This window comes from Mesoplodon mirus, assembly GCF_964341445.2.
Source record: "Mesoplodon mirus genome assembly, chromosome: 11".
NCBI classification, from domain to species: domain Eukaryota; kingdom Metazoa; phylum Chordata; class Mammalia; order Artiodactyla; family Ziphiidae; genus Mesoplodon; species Mesoplodon mirus.
In genome coordinates, this window is record NC_138987.1 from 28,110,615 (window position 1) to 28,130,481 (window position 19,867).

The window sequence follows — 19,867 nt, forward strand, 5'->3', positions numbered from 1 at the left end:
CCACAGTGGCCTCCAAGGTCCCTTTGTTTTCCCTCCCCAACTGAACTGATCTCTGAAGGTTTGCTCCAGTTCTGACAGTTTATGGTTCGATTAATTGAATCTTTATCATCTGTGCTCTGGGAGGCCACAGGCCAATTTCTGTGCTGTCATTCCTACTTCAGAGGCTGGCCACTGGTACTCATAGAATTGATTGCATCACTTCCTGCCTGACCAAGCTACTTATTTAGCCCTGACTCTAAGACTCAGACGCTCATTTCTGTGACAGAGGCTTTCAATGCATGTTGATTCTCTTCTCCTTCCTTCCAAACCACAGCTTCCCCAGAACCTGCCTTCTTCTACCACCAGAGTATATTTTACCTGTATCTTTTTTTTTTTTTTCGTCATTGTTGAAGTTAGTAATGAATGAATGACAGGATTGATTTTTATCCATTGAAATTTAATATTATATTAGTGCCTTGGCTCAAAGGATTCATTTTATGGTAGAATTTTAAGACTCTTCCTTTCTTTGGTGAGATGGGAAGTTTGGGAGGCAGTGAGGCAGGCTCTTAAACTTCTCTGTCTAGACCAGGGATCAGCAAACTTTTTCTGTAAAGGGCCAGATAGTAAATACTTTAGGCTTTGTGGGCCATCTGGCCTATGTCACAACTGCTCACCTCTGCAGCCGCAGCATGAAGGCGGCCCTAGACAATACGGAAATAAATGATCGTGGCTGGATTTCAGTAAAGCTTTATTTACAGAAAAGGTGATTGGCTGAATTTGGCTGGTGGCGCCTTAGTTTGCCAGCCCCCTGGTCTAGACACTGTTAACCAGTTTGGTAACTCCAAACCTGGCTACATCAGAATCTCTTAGAGATTGTTACACATTCAGAATCTTAGGAATCTTAGGTTCTCAAGAACCTAAGTACCTTGTTACCCCAGCAGTCAGTGTTCACAGTCCAAGGTACAATTCCCATTCGTTTCTAGATAAAGAAGAAAAAACTTTGGGTATGGCTATTTTAGTCTTAAGAACTGCCAGGGATTCTGCACTATTTAACTGTATGGTAGTTTTCTAAAAGGGAAACATATTTGAAGTTGAAAAGGTTGTTTATGTGCTTGAAATGAAGGACTTGCCCGTTAACTGGGAAATGACATTTACCAGGTGGCAGCGGAAAAGCTACACATTTTGTCTTACCTTCTCGTGCAGTGAAACATGACTGGGAGAGGATGACAGAAGCTGTCCAGAGCCACATTGGCTCTCTGAACTGGGGCTACCGTGTGGCTCTGCGGGAGAAAAAGGTCGTCTATGAGAACGCGTACGGGCAGTTTGTTGGGCCTCATAGGATTAAGGTAACCCTGTGACAGCATAAGCAGCTGTTTTTGGTGTGTTTTTAAGCTTTTGTTGGGGGAGGAAAAGAGAAGGTGATTTTCCTAATAAAAGTGACAGCCACTGTGACCCATACCGTCCAGTTTGGTGATTTTGCAGTCACTTCTTAGGGACTTTCTCTGTGGTGTAGTAAAGGGTAATCTGGATTTGGGGCCACACGAGCTGGAGTTGAGTCTTGGCTCTGTCGCCTCCTGGCTTTGGGACTTTGAGCGATCCCTTAACTACTCAGAGTCTTAGTATCTCTTTCTTACTGCATTAGCAAGTTTTTATGAGGATCAAATTGGGCAGTGTGGTAAAACAGCCTTTTTAATTATGTTTACAATTCTAAAGGATAATAATTTATTAAAAATTGATATATTGGTTCCTTCGTAGGCAACAAACAACAAAGGCAAAGAGAAGATTTATTCTGCAGAGAGATTTCTCATTGCCACTGGTGAAAGGCCACGTTATTTGGGTATCCCTGGTGACAAAGAATACTGCATCAGCAGGTAAGGACAAATTGCAGGGAGAAAAGGGGATTTATGCTTTTTCTTTTTTCTTCAAATACATTTAATCCTTTTCCTGAAACTTAGTTTTTCCACCACATTTTTGTCCAGAGGGACAGGGAATTAGGAAAAAGAGAAAGGAAAAACTATTTTAAACCAGAGAACATTAAAAAAATTCAGAACTATAAACATGGGTCATCTTATCACCAAGAGTTAATATTGCTGCTAACATAAAGATACATGCTTATAATATTTATATTTGAAATTTATATTTGTGTGAGTATATATTATATGTGTATACTATATAAAACCAGATGGATTTCACATTTTATAAAATAATTGATAGATACGTTTGTTTTTGTTTTTTCAAAACTAGAATCACATATTACCTTTCTGTAGATACTAAAAAAATTAGGGGATAGCAGGCCATTTAGAGTTCTCAAATCCTAGCTTTTCCTTACTCTTTTCCATTTGTATGGTTGCATTGTCAGTGTAGAGGGACCTTCTGAAATCAGTGAGTCAAGCAAGAAGGTTTTGCTGTGTGGTTTATTTTTGTCCATCAAGTGATATAATACTGGTGGCATTATTGTTCAGGAGTTTTGAATTATGAAGCATTAAGACATTGTTGATAAGTATGTCTTCTTGGATACTTTTTGCCCAGGAGTTTCTGGTTTTCTGATGGTGTGTTATAAATTACTTGTTTTCAGCCTTTTTTTTTCTTTTTTTTTTATAATAGGAGTTTATCCTTTGAGCCTCATCGGGGGCAGCTCAGATGCCAACTCTTGTCATTGCTGTCTTGGATGGGCTCCCTTCTCATACTTTAAAAAACTCATCTCCCAACAATGCTTTTATGATCTCTTATGTCTTGTATCTTCCTCACTCAGCTAGAAGATTCTGTCAGGTTTTACTTTTTATAGTTGGTTTTCATATTATAAAACCCATATGTTGAAAGTTTTTCCCCACCCCTCTCCCCACTCTTTTTTTTTTTTTTTTTTTTTTTTTTTGTGGTACGCAGGCCTCTCACTGTTGTGGCCTCTCCTGTTGTGGAGCACAGGCTCCCGATGTGCAGGCTCAGCGGCCATGGCTCACGGGCCCAGCCGCTCCGCGGCATATGGGATCTTCCCAGACCGGGGCACAAACCCATGTCCCCTGCATCGGCAGGCGGACTCTCAACCACTGCACCACCAGGGAAGCTCCTTCTTCTTTTTTTTTTTTTTTTTTTTAATACTTATTTATTTATTTGGCTGTGCTGGGTCTTAGTTGCTGCACGTGGGATCTTTTAGATGCGGCATGCGGGATCTAGTTCCCTGACCAGGGATCGAACCCGGTCCCCCTGCATTGGGAGCGTGGAGTCTTAACCGCTGGACCAGCAGGGAAGTCCCTCTCCCCCGCTTGATAATTGGTGTTGTAGGTGAGGGGAAGTAACACCGGGTTTGCACCTCAGGGAGAGCTGAGTGGTGGGAGGAGGGTGGGAGTTTGGGTTTGCAAATGTATGGTTGTAAACATGTAAGTGGAGAATTATTCTGGATAGTACAGAATAAATTTGTTTGACTGGGAGTTGGGCTAATGTCAGAGTTGTATGGTTTACTGTGCTCAGCCACGGTAGCTCTAGCTTCTCCCAGAGCAGCTGAGTGGCAAGAAAGGAGAGTGTCGAAGACCTTATAAAAACTTCTCAAATATTATGTGTGTAGCTAATTGAATGTTTTTAATCTTAAAAGTGTCTTGTTCTTAGGAAAGTAAAAAGGTCTACTTTGATATGGTCATTATTCACATATGAACATTTTTCTCTTCTTTCTTTTCTTCCTTTAAAAAAAAAATTTTTTTTTTCAGTGATGATCTGTTCTCTTTACCCTATTGCCCGGGTAAGACCCTGGTGGTTGGAGCATCCTACGTTGCTTTGGAATGTGCTGGATTTCTTGCTGGCATTGGTTTAGATGTCACTGTTATGGTACGGTCCATTCTTCTAAGAGGATTTGACCAGGACATGGCCAACAAAATCGGTGAACATATGGAAGAACATGGTATCAAGTTTATAAGACAGTTTGTACCAATAAAAGTAAGTGGGGTTGCCTTTATGTTTGTTGATTCTATACTCATGTTAAAAGACAAGAGAAGAGAGTTGGGGGTGAGTGATAGAAGCCCCTTTCAGCATTATAAACCATTGGGAATGCTGTAATTCCTCAACTTGTGTGATTTAGGTGTATAAACTGGTACCTTCCTACCACCTAAATAGCTTTGTTCTTGTTTGCAGATTAGTAATTTCCTTCCCTTCTCAACTTTACCACCTTTATTAGTTCTCTTCTGCTTAATGCTTTCCTTTATGCATTCCATTATTTTATTATCTTTGCTCTATTATACTTGTTTCTTTTACATACCAGTTATTTAAATAAGAGTTTAAGATGACTGATTTTTTTTTTTCTTTCAAAAGACATTTCTACTTTGTATACAGTATAGTCCACAGATGCACTATATTATTCTGGCCTCCCTGGAAATGATTATCTAATTTTGTTATGTGGGCTGGCCTTTTTTGCTCATTTAATCTTCTTTTGAAAATGCTGAGTAATATGCCAAGTTATATTTGAGACTTGTTAACATTACCACAAATGTTTTGATACATAAGAGTGGCAAAATCGACCACTTTGCATATCTCAAAGTAACAGTTTCCTTTAGGGCAAGTAAGGATGGGACCGTTTTGTTAAAATTAAGGAATTTTAGCTGTCATTTTAAAACTTGCTTAATGGGTTAATAACTTAGGTTTTTTGTGGGACCTTGAATCTCTTGATGCTGATAATCTCTTGATGAGCATGGGGATCAGAATGACTTGGGTTCAAATGCTGTTCTCCCAGTTTCTTGCTATTATGATTCTGAGAGAATTACTTAACTTCTCTGGGCCTCAGTTTCTTCTGTAAAATGATGATAATTGATAGCACGTATCTTAGAGTTCTCATGAAGATTGCGTTAGCATTACGACGATGATTAGAAAACGACAGCTGTGTGTATATGCTATACTGATAGAAAAGTGGCATCTTCCTTTATAATATCTTAACATTTTGGGCATTGTAGGCCCTTTGAGAATGTGGTGGACTGTCCCTAGTGAAATAAGCTTGTGTCAGTGTACATAATATCTTGCTGGGGTTACCAGGGTGTCCCTGATCCCCGTAGGCAGGTGGTGAACGCTGGTTGTATTATAAAGTGACCCAGTGGATGAAGCCTTCTGTGAAGAGGAGGGAGAGAGAATGCATTTTAGGCAAGAATATAGCATGTGCAAAAAGGCCATGGGGAATGAAATTGTTCTAAAGGCAGAAAATGTGCTAGTTACAGGAAAGGCCTGACTGGAACACAGAAGTGAATGAGGCAGAAAGGAATTTGAGGGAGGGATGAGGCCTTTAATATTTTTAAGTAAATCTAAGCCATGGACCAATTCAACTCTTCTCCAAAAACTAGAATATTTTAATTTAAACGGAAAGACTTTTCCAGTATGTTCAAAGGGGCTTAACTACATAAGAAAGGAATGGAATTTTAGAAGGGAATCTTTACTATTTGTTGATGTTGAAAATAAAATGACGCTTCATAGTTTTCCCACACAGAGTGTATTGTATTTTAAAGGTAGGGTAGAAATTGCAGTTGATTTTATGGGTCTCTTCAGTAAGTATTATACAGAAACCTATGATTTGGCTGTTGACATCTATGTGTAGTAGGTTCATGTGTTCAGACTCATTTGCCAGAGCACAAGTACCAGGGCTTGCTCATCATTCCTACATCCTCACCTGAAGACAACCCCTAGTTATGACAAGCAGACATACCTCCTCACCCACTATGATATTTAGGGCTTTCTAGCTCTTATCTGTATCGTGATTGATCTGTTTCCATGTCTATTCTTTGTTGACAAAGCTGAACATATGTAGTCAAAAGGGAATCTAAGAATGTGAGCAGCATGGGATGAATGGTTCTGGGTAAGTCATAAGATAGGAGCCTGGCAGAAGCAGTAAGTCATTGGTTTAATTTTAGAGATTGTAGTATACTTTCTCTGGCTTTCTCCTTTCCTGCTTTCTCTCTGAATTTTATTCCGTTTGAGAACTATTTGAAGGAAGCCCCTCTAGCAAACATTAAGCAGTGAGAAAGAAGGAAATACATAAAAGAACCACATGTCATCCTAAAGATGTTAATGCGAGGGAGATGGGACATGAAAGACCTTCCAAGCCAAATTTCATGTTTTAAGTTGGGTTAACCAGATAGAAGGAGAGGACATAATTAGCCATCTTGATATTGATACATGTCTTTATCGTGGAATAAAACTTTATCACTTTTGTAGGTTGAACAAATTGAAGCAGGGACACCAGGCCGACTCAGGGTGGTAGCTAAGTCCACTGATAGTGACGTAACCGTCGAAGGAGAGTATAATACGGTAAGGAATGGACCTCGGTCCTACTTCGTTAGAAAACAAATAGTGTGCTCACTGGATGATTGCTGGGTTGCTAGTTCTAAAACCCTTGGTTCTGTTCCTATTCTAAGACACCTTTATTCTTTATGATATTATAATTTGTTTTGGTACAGGGATGGATTCAAATATTCTCCACTATAACTTCAATATTGTTTATCAGATGGCTATTAAAAGGTGTTAACATTTAGACATGAGCTAGAGTTCCTCTGCCCCATGCTCTTTCATTTTCCCAGCCCAGCGCTTTATTTTTTTTTTTTTTTTTTCTTTTTGCGGTATGCGGGCCTCTCACTGTTGTGGCCTCTCCCGTTGCGGAGCACAGGCTCCGGACGCGCAGGCCCAGCGGCCATGGCTCACGGGCCCAGCCGCTCCGCGGCATATGGGATCCTCCCAGACCGGGGCACGAACCCGCATCCCCTGCATCGGCAGGCGGACTCTCAACCACTGCGCCACCAGGGAGGCCCAAGCCCAGCGCTTTAAAACATAACTTACTTCAGTCAGAGACTATGCTGTCTTTGTTGCTGTACTGGGCTCGATTTATTAAGGAACTGTTAACTCCCTTGTTCTTAACAAGAAATGGGTAAGGCTTTTTACTATATCATGTTCAGAAGATGTAATTTAAATGATTTTGGTTTGTTTAAACTCTTGCTTTATTATCTTAATAGAATATGTCTTTCCAGGTCTGGAAAATGAATCACATCGCCTTAATAAACAGAAAAAATATGATTAAATAATTCATGCAAAGCCTTTCTATTAACAGTCACTATATATTAATAATTTTTCAGGTATTGCTGGCAATAGGAAGAGATGCTTGCACAAGGGAAATTGGCTTAGAAAACGTGGGCGTAAAGTTAAATGAACGGTAAGAAAAAATCTTTATTATGTTTTATTAAGTACTATTTCAGTTATTTATAAGATCGATTAATACTGGAGTTTTAGATTTTAAAGTTAGTTTTTACCATAGTTGGAGCGTTCCCTTTTTAAGCTTAGAAGACTCCTCTTTCAGTGGCAATCATGATATTACCTGTTTGTCTTTTTTTTTTTTTTTTCCTTTTCAAAATCTAAATGAGAGATACACTGGCTTGCATTTTGTTTCTTTAATGTATATGTGTACAGAAAAAGATCCAACTTCCCAGTGAATTGCAGGTATATGCTTTGAAAGCTTCATTGAATATGCAGATCTGAACCATGTTCAAAGCTACCAAGTTTTAGGATCACTAGAGTGGTCGCTACATTTCTAGTGACAGCTACGAGTCTGAAAACTTTGATGTTTTATAAGTTAAAATCCCTTTGGACTATACCACTGCACTGGGTAATTGAGACTCTGTTGTCTGCTTACAGGAGTAGCATGGGGTATTTCCCAGTATCACCCTTCTTATATCCAAGTAAAAACACGTGCTCTGAGAGGCTAGCTGCCTTGGAAATTGAAAATACAGGGTGCCCCCTCTACCCGCTTCCAGGAATAACATTTATACAGAAGAGATTTCTTAATCCTAGTGTGAGCATTTTTGCTTTATTATTTTCTTTCCCCTTTGGGTTGGAGAGACAAGGGAGTTGAGGAGGTCTGATAAGATTGAGCAGACCAAGTGTTCCACCATTTTAAAAACCTACTCACCTGTTTCCAACTGGGGCCAAGGTTTAGATTTTGTATAATGTTAGCAGCTAACACTTGTTATGTACTTACTGGGGTCCATGGACTATTGTGCTTAATGTTTTATACACATTCTCATTCAGTCCTCACAACCCCTTAAGGTAGATGATGGTATTCTTTTTCTTCTCACAATTATTCTCATTATCATTATTCCCATTGATAGGTGGGAAAATTAGGCTTAGAGATGTTAAATAGCCCTCCCAAGATCACAGAGGTAATAACTAACAGACCTGGTTATCACACTTTAGAATCCTCATTCATTCTTAACCACTGTGTTCTACTTTTCCCATTCTAGGGTTTCTTACAGTTTTCTTATTCCTTTGATTTTCAGAAGAGCTAGGATCTCTAAGCTTTTGGTTCCTCTGAGTTTTGTTGTTGTTTTGGTAATACATGAGAACATTGCCCTCAGTTAGAGCCACAGTTTTGGGCTTCTTTGGGAGAAACGGGATTTTGATCTACTTACTTAATAGTGGTAATTGATGATGATTTTAACTGAATGAATTTGCAGGACTGGAAAAATACCTGTCACGGATGAAGAGCAGACCAGTGTGCCTTACATCTATGCCATTGGCGATGTGTTAGAGGGGAAGCTGGAGCTCACCCCAGTGGCAATCCAGGCAGGAAGGTTGCTGGCGCGGAGGCTGTATGGGGGCTCCGCTGTCAAGGTGAGTGTTGGGGCTGTCACCACGGACATGCTGTTGTAATGGTACCTCCCGGTGCTCTGTGTAGGGTGGTTGTGAAGTTTTCCAGGTCTTGAATTATTTAGTTATTTTGATGATGGCATCCTAGATGTGCTTTATTAACTCTATTCCAGACAAGACATTGTTAAGACCACTGTACCTTTGTGATTTATTATGGAAATTGTCACTCTTAGAATCACACTAAGAATAAAATGAGCCTGGTTAATCAAGTTTCAGCGCTGTTATGTTCCAGATACTCCTAATAGTTGCACTTTACATCAATTTCATTATTACCAATTTGAGTTATAATTTTCTAAATCTTTTTATGGTCCCTGTCTAGGCTGCAAAAGAATTTGGGGATCTAGGTAGTAATGTCAATGTGCAGAGCTATTTAAACCAATATTCAGGCTTTATTCCCCTGTCCTTTCTAAAAACAGATCTTCTGCTCTTGGAATATTGAATGTGTAAGTGATTTTAAAAGTCATTGCAGGGGGGCTTCCCTGGTGGCGCAGTGGTTGAGAGTCCGCCTGCCGGTGCAGGGGACATGGGTTCATGCCCCGGTCCGGGAGGATCCCACATGCCGCGGAGCGGCTGGGCCCGTGAACCATGGCCGCTGAGCCTGCGCGTCCGGAGCCTGTGCTCCGCAACGGGAGAGGCCACGGCAGTGAGAGGCCCGCGTACCGCAAAAAAAAAAAAAAAAAGTCATTGCAGGAAATGGAAACTCTTGGTTGTGTCTCATGGGACGAGATGGCAAGAAAAGAATAAATATGCTCTAATTAGCTTTTTAAGACTTTTTAAAGAACAGTTTTAGGTTCACAGCAAAATTTAGAGGAAGGTATAGAGGTTTCCCTTATATCCCCTGCCCATTACCAACGTTCCTTCCCTAAATATTTTTTTAAAAGGATTCTAGAAATATCGATTGTAAAGAATTTAGTCACTACCCATTTTCCTTGTGCATAAATCATCATGGGTTCATTTAGTTTGGTTACAGCAACTGAAACTTCAAAGAATACTGCTAGTAGAATTTGTGACAAACATTTTGAATGTACCTGGGGTTGGTTTGGATTGTAGCATGATAAAATCTTATGTTTTGAGGATAACAGGATTGAGGTTAAAAAGGGTTTTTAATCCAGGGTTGTCTGATCATCCAGGGAATAGTAGTTGGTTCATATCACTATTTGAAATAAACTTAACTACCTCTTTAACTGTTGGAGTTTTTGAGTAATGGTGAACCAAGAAAGGGGTATTCAGAAATAAAATGTGAGGTGCATTTAATTTGTTTTTGACCTTGAGTCATTGTGATTTCCTAAAATGGAAAGAGTTTTTTTTATACCAATAATAACCAGAGGGCAAATATACAAAAATTTGGTACTAAATAAATTTAAAATTATTGTAGCACAAAATTCCTTAAAAAAAAATAGTGAATCCACTTACTTTGGACATATTCTTCTATGTGTGAGCATGGTACTGTATTCTAGCATCAGCCAGGTAGAGCAAATTCTTAAAGTGCCTTAAGCTTTTATCAGCATCAGAATTTAATGTAAATTGAAATTAAAGGACTCTTTTTTTGTTGTTCGTTTTTTTCCCCTGTTTTTAGTCTGACTAATATGACAAGTGCTTTACCGAACAGGAAAATAGACAGGTGGTGCTAAGTCCCTGAGTTTGAAATCTCACCAGTCTGTCCTTCAAATATAGTAAACAAAGCTGAAATGCTAATAGATATCTAGGTTAATTGTATTTGGGGAAATTACACAGTTTTGTTTTGTTTTTAAAGAACTGCATAATCCTTTTAATGTTGCCCAGTATGCATTAATAGAACATTCCCACATATCTGAGAACGTCAGAGGATCCACATCTGCCTGCCTTCCTTCCTTCCTTCCTTTTAAAGGAGCAGCTCTCTGTTGAAAAATTCAGCTTAACATAAACACCTGCCTAAATTAAATCTGTTACGGGATTTTAAGAGAACCCCAATTGAATCATGGGTGTTTGTGCCTTCCCTCAAAATTGATAACGTATTCATTGCTTCCTAGGAGTGTTGGGAGGAAAGGGGACAGAGAGTGGCTATGTTTGATGTGCTTGGCACTGTGCTAATAAGTGCTGTATAGGGCCTCCCTGGTGGCGCAGTGGTTGAGAGTCCGCCTGCCGATGCAGGGGATACGGGTTCGTGCCCCGGTCTGGGAGGATCCCATATGCCGCGGAGCAGCTGGGCCCGTGAGCCATGGCCGCTGGGCCTGCGCGTCCGGAGCCTGTGCTCCGCAGCGGGAGAGACCACAACAGTGAGAGGCCCGCATACTGCAAAAAGAAAAAAAAAAAAAAAAAAATAAGTGCTGTATACACATACCTTGTTCCACCTTAGGGCAGCTGTGGAAAATGATGACATCTTACAGGAAGTTAGGTAATTGTCCAAGGTCACAATGCTTGGAGGCAGCCAGGGCATAAATCCAGTCCACATCTGATTGTAGGTACTGCTGTCTTAACCATGAAAATGTATCGCCTAAGAGATAAGGAAGATTTGGGAAGTATGGATTATAAAACGTGCTGAGGATAGAGCAGATGTCTCAAGACTTAAAGAATCCACCACCAAGTACAGAGGTGCTTCTACTAAATAAAATGAAGTGGAAAATACATTGGAAAAATTTTAATGAATCTTTTTTAACAATGATGATTAAAGTCATTTTCAAAGCTGCTAAAAATATTTGCCACTAAATATTCTGTTATTTTGGGAACATACATAAATGAAGGAATAAAAAAAATGTTTTTATCATTTCAAAAACAGAACAGGTCATAAACCTGAGTCAGCCTGTAGATGATGGACATTCCACTAAGCCCTTTAAAAAGCCAGATGATAAGGCACATGTACCAGCTTTAGAATCCAGTGTGATGGGCACTCCAGCTGTCATCTCCAAGGACCGGTAGTTGTCTCTTGGATCGTTTTAGAATTGCTCTCAAACACTTGAAATACTTTTATTTTCACAAATAACAAATGTTAGCATCTTCATTATTACTTAAAGTGGTGCTTTGTAAATTAGTTCAATTTTACAGTAAATGTAAAACTATTTTATGTGGAAACTGTAGAGAAACCACGGTACACATATCTGCAACTTGAGAATGGGTTGTGTTCTAGAAGCTTATTAAGTTTATTGTGAAAACTGCAAAGTATTTTATCCAAATAAAGTATTAAAAACAAGGATTACATTTCTCAGGCTAGGCCACAATAGTCTATTTAAGCCAATTGGAAACAATTTTGAGACCAAAGAGAAAAAATGTCTTTTATGTGGATCCAGATTCCAGCTGATACACCATTTTCTGCCTGAAGAACTTCCTTTAACAATTGTTTAGTGCATGTCTGCTCAAGGGGAATTCCTTGGCTTTTTTTTTTTTTTTAAGTTTATTTTGCCTTTATTTTTTTAAAGATATTTTTGCTGAATATAGAATTCTAGATTTACAGTGTTTATTTAAATATTTGCCCATTGTCTTCTGGTTGCATAGATTCTAAAGAGAATATGCCATCATTTTCATCTTTGTTCCTCTTAAGATTTTCTTTTTAATCACTGTTTTTTAGCATTTTGATCATTGCATGTTTTGGCATTCTGCTGGTGGTATGTAGAGATTTGGGGTTTATCTGTTCATAGTTTTCATCAAATTTGGAAATTTTTTAGCCATTCAATTAATTTTTCTGCTTTCCCCCTCTTTTTTTCCCCCTCGGCCTCACATTAATGAATGTTGGTTCCCTCAATGGGTCTGTAGGGCTCTGTTCATGTTTTTCTCCCTGTTTCTGTGCTTTATTCTTTTAGAGAGCCTATTGCAGTGTCTTCAAGTCCACTGATCTTTTACACTGTCTTGGGATATAAATCCCATTCTGTGTAGTTTGCACTTCAAGCAGCTTCTTTCATCTCTACGAGTTTTACTTATTTAAAATATATTTTCCTTTTCTCTCCTCAGCGGATTCCTATTTTTCTCTCGTTTCTTGAGTCTACAGAACACATTTATAATAGCTCCTTAAAAAAAAAAAAGTATTTATTTATTTAATCTTTGGCTGGGTTGGGGCCCCGCCGCTGTGCGCAGGCTCCCTCTAGTGCAGCAAGCAGGAGCTACTCTTTGTTGCGGTGCGTGGGCGTCTCATTACGGTGGCTTCTCTTGTTGGGGAGCACGGGCTCTAGGCACGCGGGCTTCAGTAATTCCAGCACGCGCGCTCAGTAGCCGGGCTCGCGGACTCTAGAGCGCAGGCTCAGTAGCCGGGCTCGTGGACTCTAGAGCGCAGGCTCAGTAGCTGTGTCACACGGCTCAGCTGCTCCATGGCCTGTGGGATCCTCCCGGACCGGGGATCAAACCCGTGTCCCCTGAATTGTCAGGCAAACTCCCAACCACCGTGCCACCAGGGAAGTCCCTATAATAGCTCTTTTTTTTTTTTTTTTTTATAAAGGACTGTTATTATTTCCAGTTTTTTTTTAAATTTTTTTTTTAAACCCACATTTGTTTATTTATTTATTTTTGGCTATGTTGGTTCTTCACTTCTGTGCGAGGGCTTTCTCTAGTTGTGGCAAGCGGGGGGTCACTCTTCATCGCGGTGCGCGGGCCTCTCACTATCGAGGCCTCTTTTGTTGCTGGAGCACAGGCTCCAGATGCGCAGGCTCAGTAGCTGTGGCTCACGGGCCCAGTTGTTCCGCGGCATGTGGGATCTTCCCAGAACAGGGCTCGAACCCGTGTCCCCTGCATTAGCAGGCAGATTCTCAACCACTGAGCCACCAGGGAAGCCGTATAATAGCTCTTTTAATGTGCTCTGCTAATCCCCTTATCTCTTTTGCAGTGTCTGTTTCTGTTGATTGATTTTCCTCTTGGTATTAGTTTGTGTGTTCTTGCTCATTTGCATGTCGTGTTACTTTGGATGGATGCGGACTTCGTGCATTTTACGCTGTTGGGGGCTGGGTTTTGTTGAATTCCTTTATATATTGTTGGACTTTGTTCTGGTGGCCCGTTATGTTACAGGGGATTAATTTTATCCTTGTGTAGCTTGCTTTTCACCTTTTTTAGGGTTTGTCAACAGCAGCCTTTCATTTAGGCCCAATTTAGTTCCACTACTCAATTGTTGCCCTTCCAAGGACTCTGCCCCGTTCCTCTTACTACGAACTCTTTCTCTACTCTGGCCTGTGGGAACAGAAACTGATTCCCGTCCTGTAAGAGCTCTGGTCATTTGGGGGCTCACTGATTTCCAGTGGTTCTTTCCTCACCCTTGAGTGCTTTCCTCTGGCATCCATTTACAGATCAGCCCTCAGCCCAAATCTCAGGAGGCCCTCTCTGCAGATCTTAAGTTCTCTTTGTGCAGCTCTACCCACTTTGGTGTTCTGCCCTGCAGCTTCGGGACGCATTGGCTTCCCTGAACTGGGATCTCTGTCTCATTAACTCAGAAAGACCCTGCACTCTGTTCCCTCTCTTTGCACCAAGCCCTGGAAACTGCTCTGGGCAGGAGACTAGAGCAATCGCTGGTCTCACCTCATTTGTTTCCCTTCTCACAGGGACCACAGTGCTGCACACCCTACCATCAGTGTCTTAAAAAGTATTTCATATTTGTCCCGTTTTTAGTTGTTTAAAACAGGAAGTAAATGTGGTCCATTATGGCTGTAAGTGGATGTCTGCCTTTACTTTTGAATCGGAATTCCAAGGATTTGTGCTCTTCTCAGAGAAAAAAGACTATACTATTTCTAGAGGGAGGCACATTTTTTAAAAATCTCACCCTACGGTGTTAGAGAGGGAGAATTGTATTTTTCATATTTTAAGTGCTTACTTTAAATTTAGGCTTTACCTCTGTGTCCAAATGTGACTGGGTAGGTTTTTTCCGAATAGCATTGGCAAATATATTTGGCACTTACATAATTACATTTTTCACAGTTCACATCAGCATATCAAAGGCTCTGAGGAATCTGATAGTTGAGAAACCTGTTTAATTTGCTTAATATAGCATTTTACAAACTTGTTTGACTTCAGAACCCTTCCGTCGTCATCTCCGCCTATTAAAATGTGCTTTGGAAATACTGTCATAATCATGAACTTTTTTGTTGCTGTGGTCTTCATTACCATTTTAATGGCTGCATAAGATTGCATTGGAAATATGTACTACAGAATCACTTCCTTATTTGCATTTTAAAGCCACTCCAATATTGCCACTGTTGATGAGAACTGCGGCATTGCTCAGTTAACGCATGTGGCTTTTGCTATATATTAAATTATTATCATAGATTTCTAAAAGTGGTGTTATTGGGCCAAAAATTATTAAATGTTCTTATGGCTCTTAGTTTGTATTGCCTGATTGACTCTCCAATAAAGTCTGTTAACTTCTGCCACTAATAATAGGAGACCCTAAGCGTTGGGTGCACTGGTGTTTTTGGCTGCTTTATTTCAGGGAGAGAAAGTATGTCCTTGTAATGGCTGTTGGTAGATGGGTGGAGAAGGCACGCAAATCATTTATTCATGACTGGTATTAACAGACTTTAAACCTCTGCTGAAATGTTATCACATCAGTTAATGGTTCTCAGCATAGTAGGTTTTTATTAGTCTGCTTTCCGCTCCTAAATTTGAACCTTTTTGAAGCATATGCTCTTTTGAGTTAAAATTCCTTCTGTCATAACTCTTTTCCTCCATTTTGAAACAGTGTGACTATGAAAATGTTCCAACGACCGTTTTCACTCCTTTGGAATATGGTGCTTGTGGTCTTTCTGAAGAGAAAGCTGTGGAGAAATTTGGGGAAGAAAATATTGAGGTAAGTTCTACTCTTTACTATTACTTTTCCCCCCAAAATTTAAAATAATTTTCAGCATACAGAGAAATTGAAAAATAGCCGAAAGAATTTCTGTATACCCATTATCCAAATTCATGTCTTATTAACATTTTGCCCATTTGTTTTATACTTTGCATGTTTTCTTCCTCTTTCTTTGTGCATCTGTGTGTATTTCTTTTTCCTGAACCATTTGAGAGTAAGTTGAATGCCCCTTTACCCCTAAATACTTGAATGTGTATTTCCTATGAACAAGGACATTTTCCTGTATAACCACACAGTGGTTACTATTTTTTAGACAATGTAATGTTGATACAATACTTTTATCTGACCTGCCTTCCATTTATCACTTTTATCAGTTGACCCAGTAATACTTAGTTCTACTTTTTCAAACCACTTTTACTGGGTTTTTTAAATTATTTATATGGTTAAAAATACAAGGAAGGAAACTAAAAAGTACCTACATTTCTACTGTCTTATTAACTTTTTTTTCCTACCATTACCCTCTAATTTATACTAACTTTGCCAGTCACCTTTTATCCTGTATATAGTCAAGGAAAATGCACATGAAATAACTACTTTTATATATACAAATAATGCTGCACAAAGGGTCTGCTGTTTTAAATCACTTGGGAAAAAAGTTTCCAGTAAAACCTTCTGAAAGACCAGATTTGTGAATCAGAGTAAAATTTGTAATATAAAAGTCTATTTTAAATTCCTTAGTCTTTTCTTTATTATATGCTTTAGTAGTAGCATGTAATATCAGTCTATCAGTAACACATTATTAACACTTCTTTTCTTGATGGATTGGTAGATTGGGATTGACATATTACACTAATATGTATTAAATGGATAACTAATAAGAACCTGCTGTATAAAAAAAAATAAAATTCAAAACTCAAAAAAAAAATAAATAAAATATTAGCCTAAAGCCAACATGCTTTGGAAGGCAATCCTTCTTCTTCTTATCATTTTTTAAAAAATAAAATCACAGGTTGCATTCTAAAATTAGGAAAGTTTTTGGATTGAAAAATAATAAAATGATATAATTTGTTGTTATGTTCATCTTTTCCATTAGGAATGCTAAACATGAGTTGACTGTATTAAATAGGAGCTTTCTACATGTGACAGCCAAACCTCTTCCTGATTTTCAGCCTAAAATATCAAATTTTCACTTGTTTGCCTGTCTGTAATATTTCTGGATATTGTATCTGTTAGTGATTGTACAGTGAATGAAAGTATTGTTATCAAGTGAAATTTAAAAATCTGTATATAAAAAAACAAACAAAAAAACACTTCTTTTCTGATTGTAAAAAATAATATATCCTCATAGGAAATTTGAAAAATTAGGAAAATATAAAAACAAATTTTAATTCATGAAAAGATAACTACTATTAATATTTTTGCATATTCTAATCTCTGAGTATTTATGTTATATATTATATGTGTGTATATAATTTTGTGTAGGTATATATATTTTAGTTTAAGTGTGATTAAGTTATGTGCAGTTTTCTGTTATACTTTACAGTTAATGTTAGGTCACAAGCAATTTCCCTCTAAAAACACCGCTTTTAAAAATGACTTATGGGGGCCTCCCTGGTGGCGCAGTGGTTGAGAGTCCGCCTGCCGATGCAGGGGATACGGGTTCGTGCCCCGGTCTGGGAGGATCCCATATGCCGCGGAGCGGCTGGGCCCGTGAGCCATGGCCGCTGGGCCTGCGCATCCGGAGCCTGTGCTCCGCAACGGGGGAGGCCACAACAGTGAGAGGCCCGCATACCGCAAAAAAAAAAAAAAAAAAATGACTTATGGGGCCTCCCTGGTGGCGCAGTGGTTGAGAGTCCGCCTGCCAATGCAGGGGACACGGGTTCGTGCCCCGGTCCTGGAAGATCCCACATGCCGCGGAGTGGCTGGGCCCGTGAGCCATGGCCGCTGAACCTGCACGCCCAGAGCCTGTGCTCCGTGACGGGAAAGGCCACAACAGTAAGAGGCCCACGTACAAAAAAAAAAAAAAAAAAAAAAAAAGACTTGTGCAGTATTTCCTTTTAGGGGTGCTGTACGGTAATTTGGTAAGCCTTTCTTTTAATAGATTATTTACAGTTTTTCACTGTTATAAATAGAATTTTGAACATCTTTGCTACTCATTGTCTCTTTCTCTGATTTTTTGCTGAGGAGAGATTGCTATCAGAAGGTATTTAAATTGTAAGGTTCTTAATATATATATTCTGTATTTCTTCACAGATAATCTTTGGCATTCGTTTTATTAGAATTTGCATTTTTTATTATAAAAACAATGCATTTGAGTTGAAATCTTGAAAAATGCAAGGGAAATAAGAAACAGTTACTCGTAGGCTTATGTTTACAACGCAGCAGTTGTTAGCCTTTGGGGGTAATTGCTTTAATCAGTTTTTTCTCGGTGTAACGGTTGCAGTGCTATGATACTACACATTCAATATTGTAACACATTTTAAAAAATCACATCATATTACAAGATAAAAGAATGTTATATAATGTTTACATAATCAGTATGTTTTTAAAAGGTCCTACCAAACATATATGTTTTGAATTGAGGCTAGCAGTTGGAGGAGAAAAAAATCCCTTTAGTCATCCAAGACTTAAGTTTATGAAATGTCAGTAACGATGTCTGTCCTTCTATCTACCATCTTCCCTCCCTCCTTCCTTCTCTCCTTCAGTACTTTTGGTGAATAATTTCAGAGGAGAAAATGTTTTTGGAAATATTAAGTCAGAGAACTAGATAATTGCTATAATTGTTCCTGGCACCTTACTTGTTTCTTGCCCAAAGTTGTCATTCCTGTGAGGTAGCTAGGTGGTGTTTTTTTGTTTTGTTTTTTTCTAATGCAAGACAGCAAGTAATTACATGGTTTCTTTCTCTCATTTGTTTGTTCTTGTTGCTGTTACATAAGGTTTATTCGTTGGTGGTTGAAATGTAATTAAATGTAATTAAGGAATGAGCTTATAGCAAAAGGGCTTGTCAACTATGAGTTTAAAGTTATTTACCTTCTGACCAGGTTCCTATGTATTCCATGAATTTTATTGTTTAATGAAAGTCTAATTATTAAACATTAAGGAGCCTCCACCGTCTTCACACCACAACTCATGTTTGACAGACATACTTTTTAAGATGATGGGTCTAAATTGTGCTTCCCTCTTCTTAGGTTTACCATAGTTACTTTTGGCCATTGGAATGGACGATTCCATCAAGAGATAACAACAAATGTTATGCAAAAATAGTCTGCAATATCAAAGACAGTGTAAGTGCTAATCTTATTTACTCCTTTCTACTAATTTTTCACATGGTACATACATTGCATTCGTTTAGCGTTCAACCTGTTGGTCTCCTGTTGGGACATTATCCCAGGGCAAGGCCCATGATGACACTGCTTAACTCCCTTCTGCAGTGGATGTAGTGGGCAGGCAGTCAGAACTTTCTGGAGGAAGGAACCAGAGGGACAACTTGAGAACTGCTTGTGTTTATTAGAGGGGACCAATGAAGCTGTCAACTGTCTACAAATAATGACAAAACAAAAAAGAACAGTAATAGCCCAAGTTTGTATCCTATCTGTCACCATTCAAAGATATTACATAATTATTGACTATATTCCCCACAGTGTACATTTCATACCGGTGACTGATTTATTTTGTAACTGGAAGTTTGTACCTCCTGATATCCCTCACCTATGTGGATTGAATCTTTATGAGAATTGATACTTTTAACTTAGCTGAGATCTTACTTTTAAAAAAAGTGTCCCCAGTAGAACTATAAACAATGCTAAAGAATCCATATGTTAAAAGTCTAATAAACTCATTTTCTTATCTTGGGATTTGAGTATAATTAACTGATATATCCTGTTTAGAAACTACCACTGTACACAGTAGCACAGTTGCAGATTGCTTTTTGCAGAGCCCAAGGTTCTAGGATAAACCTGGATCCTCTACAAAAAAGGTCATCATAGATGCATTTAAAAAATGGACATACTAGGATAACCTCTAACAAGCTATACAGAGTTAACATAGAGAACAATTTCATGTAGAGTTTTATCTTTTTAGACATAAGTTTTAATAACGTCATTTGTATGAGTATACATTAGATACCATGCTGCTGTAGAAGAGAAAGGAGAAAAGGAGAAAATGTCAGACGTTCTCATTGGCAGCCTCATGTCTAGCAAGAGATACTTCATTTGCACAAGGCAATCAATGAAACCTCAGAAGTTTCTTTCACACCGAGCAAGTCTTTAATTTTTTTAACTGTATCCAGTTGTTTTGTCCTTTTTTTTTTGAACTGCCGTGTCATTTGTTCAAATGGCATTTTTTATATAATATGAAAAATAATTTTCACTACCAGTAAACTCACCTTAATTAAAATGACTGAGGCGATAAATAGGATGACATTGTTGTCAATTATTTTCATTAAAAAGATAGTATTAGAAGAGACGAATACTTGTCATTGCTCTTTTGTCATGAGCC

General features: G+C 38.8%; 1 protein-coding gene across 4 annotated transcripts in view; it reads left to right on the plus strand.

Annotated features, from left to right (window-relative positions):
* Positions 1-19,867, plus strand: part of TXNRD1 (thioredoxin reductase 1) — a 64,028-nt gene that overhangs the window by 31,200 nt on the left and 12,961 nt on the right. For all 4 annotated transcript variants that reach the window (XM_082636692.1, XM_082636690.1, XM_082636691.1 and 1 more), the window contains 8 exons: positions 1,183-1,325; positions 1,735-1,850; positions 3,678-3,903; positions 6,160-6,252; positions 7,071-7,147; positions 8,445-8,601; positions 15,263-15,370; positions 18,559-18,654. In XM_082636692.1, coding sequence (XP_082492818.1) covers positions 1,183-1,325; positions 1,735-1,850; positions 3,678-3,903; positions 6,160-6,252; positions 7,071-7,147; positions 8,445-8,601; positions 15,263-15,370; positions 18,559-18,654 — 1,016 coding nt within the window. The remainder of the gene's footprint in view (positions 1-1,182; positions 1,326-1,734; positions 1,851-3,677; positions 3,904-6,159; positions 6,253-7,070; positions 7,148-8,444; positions 8,602-15,262; positions 15,371-18,558; positions 18,655-19,867) is intronic.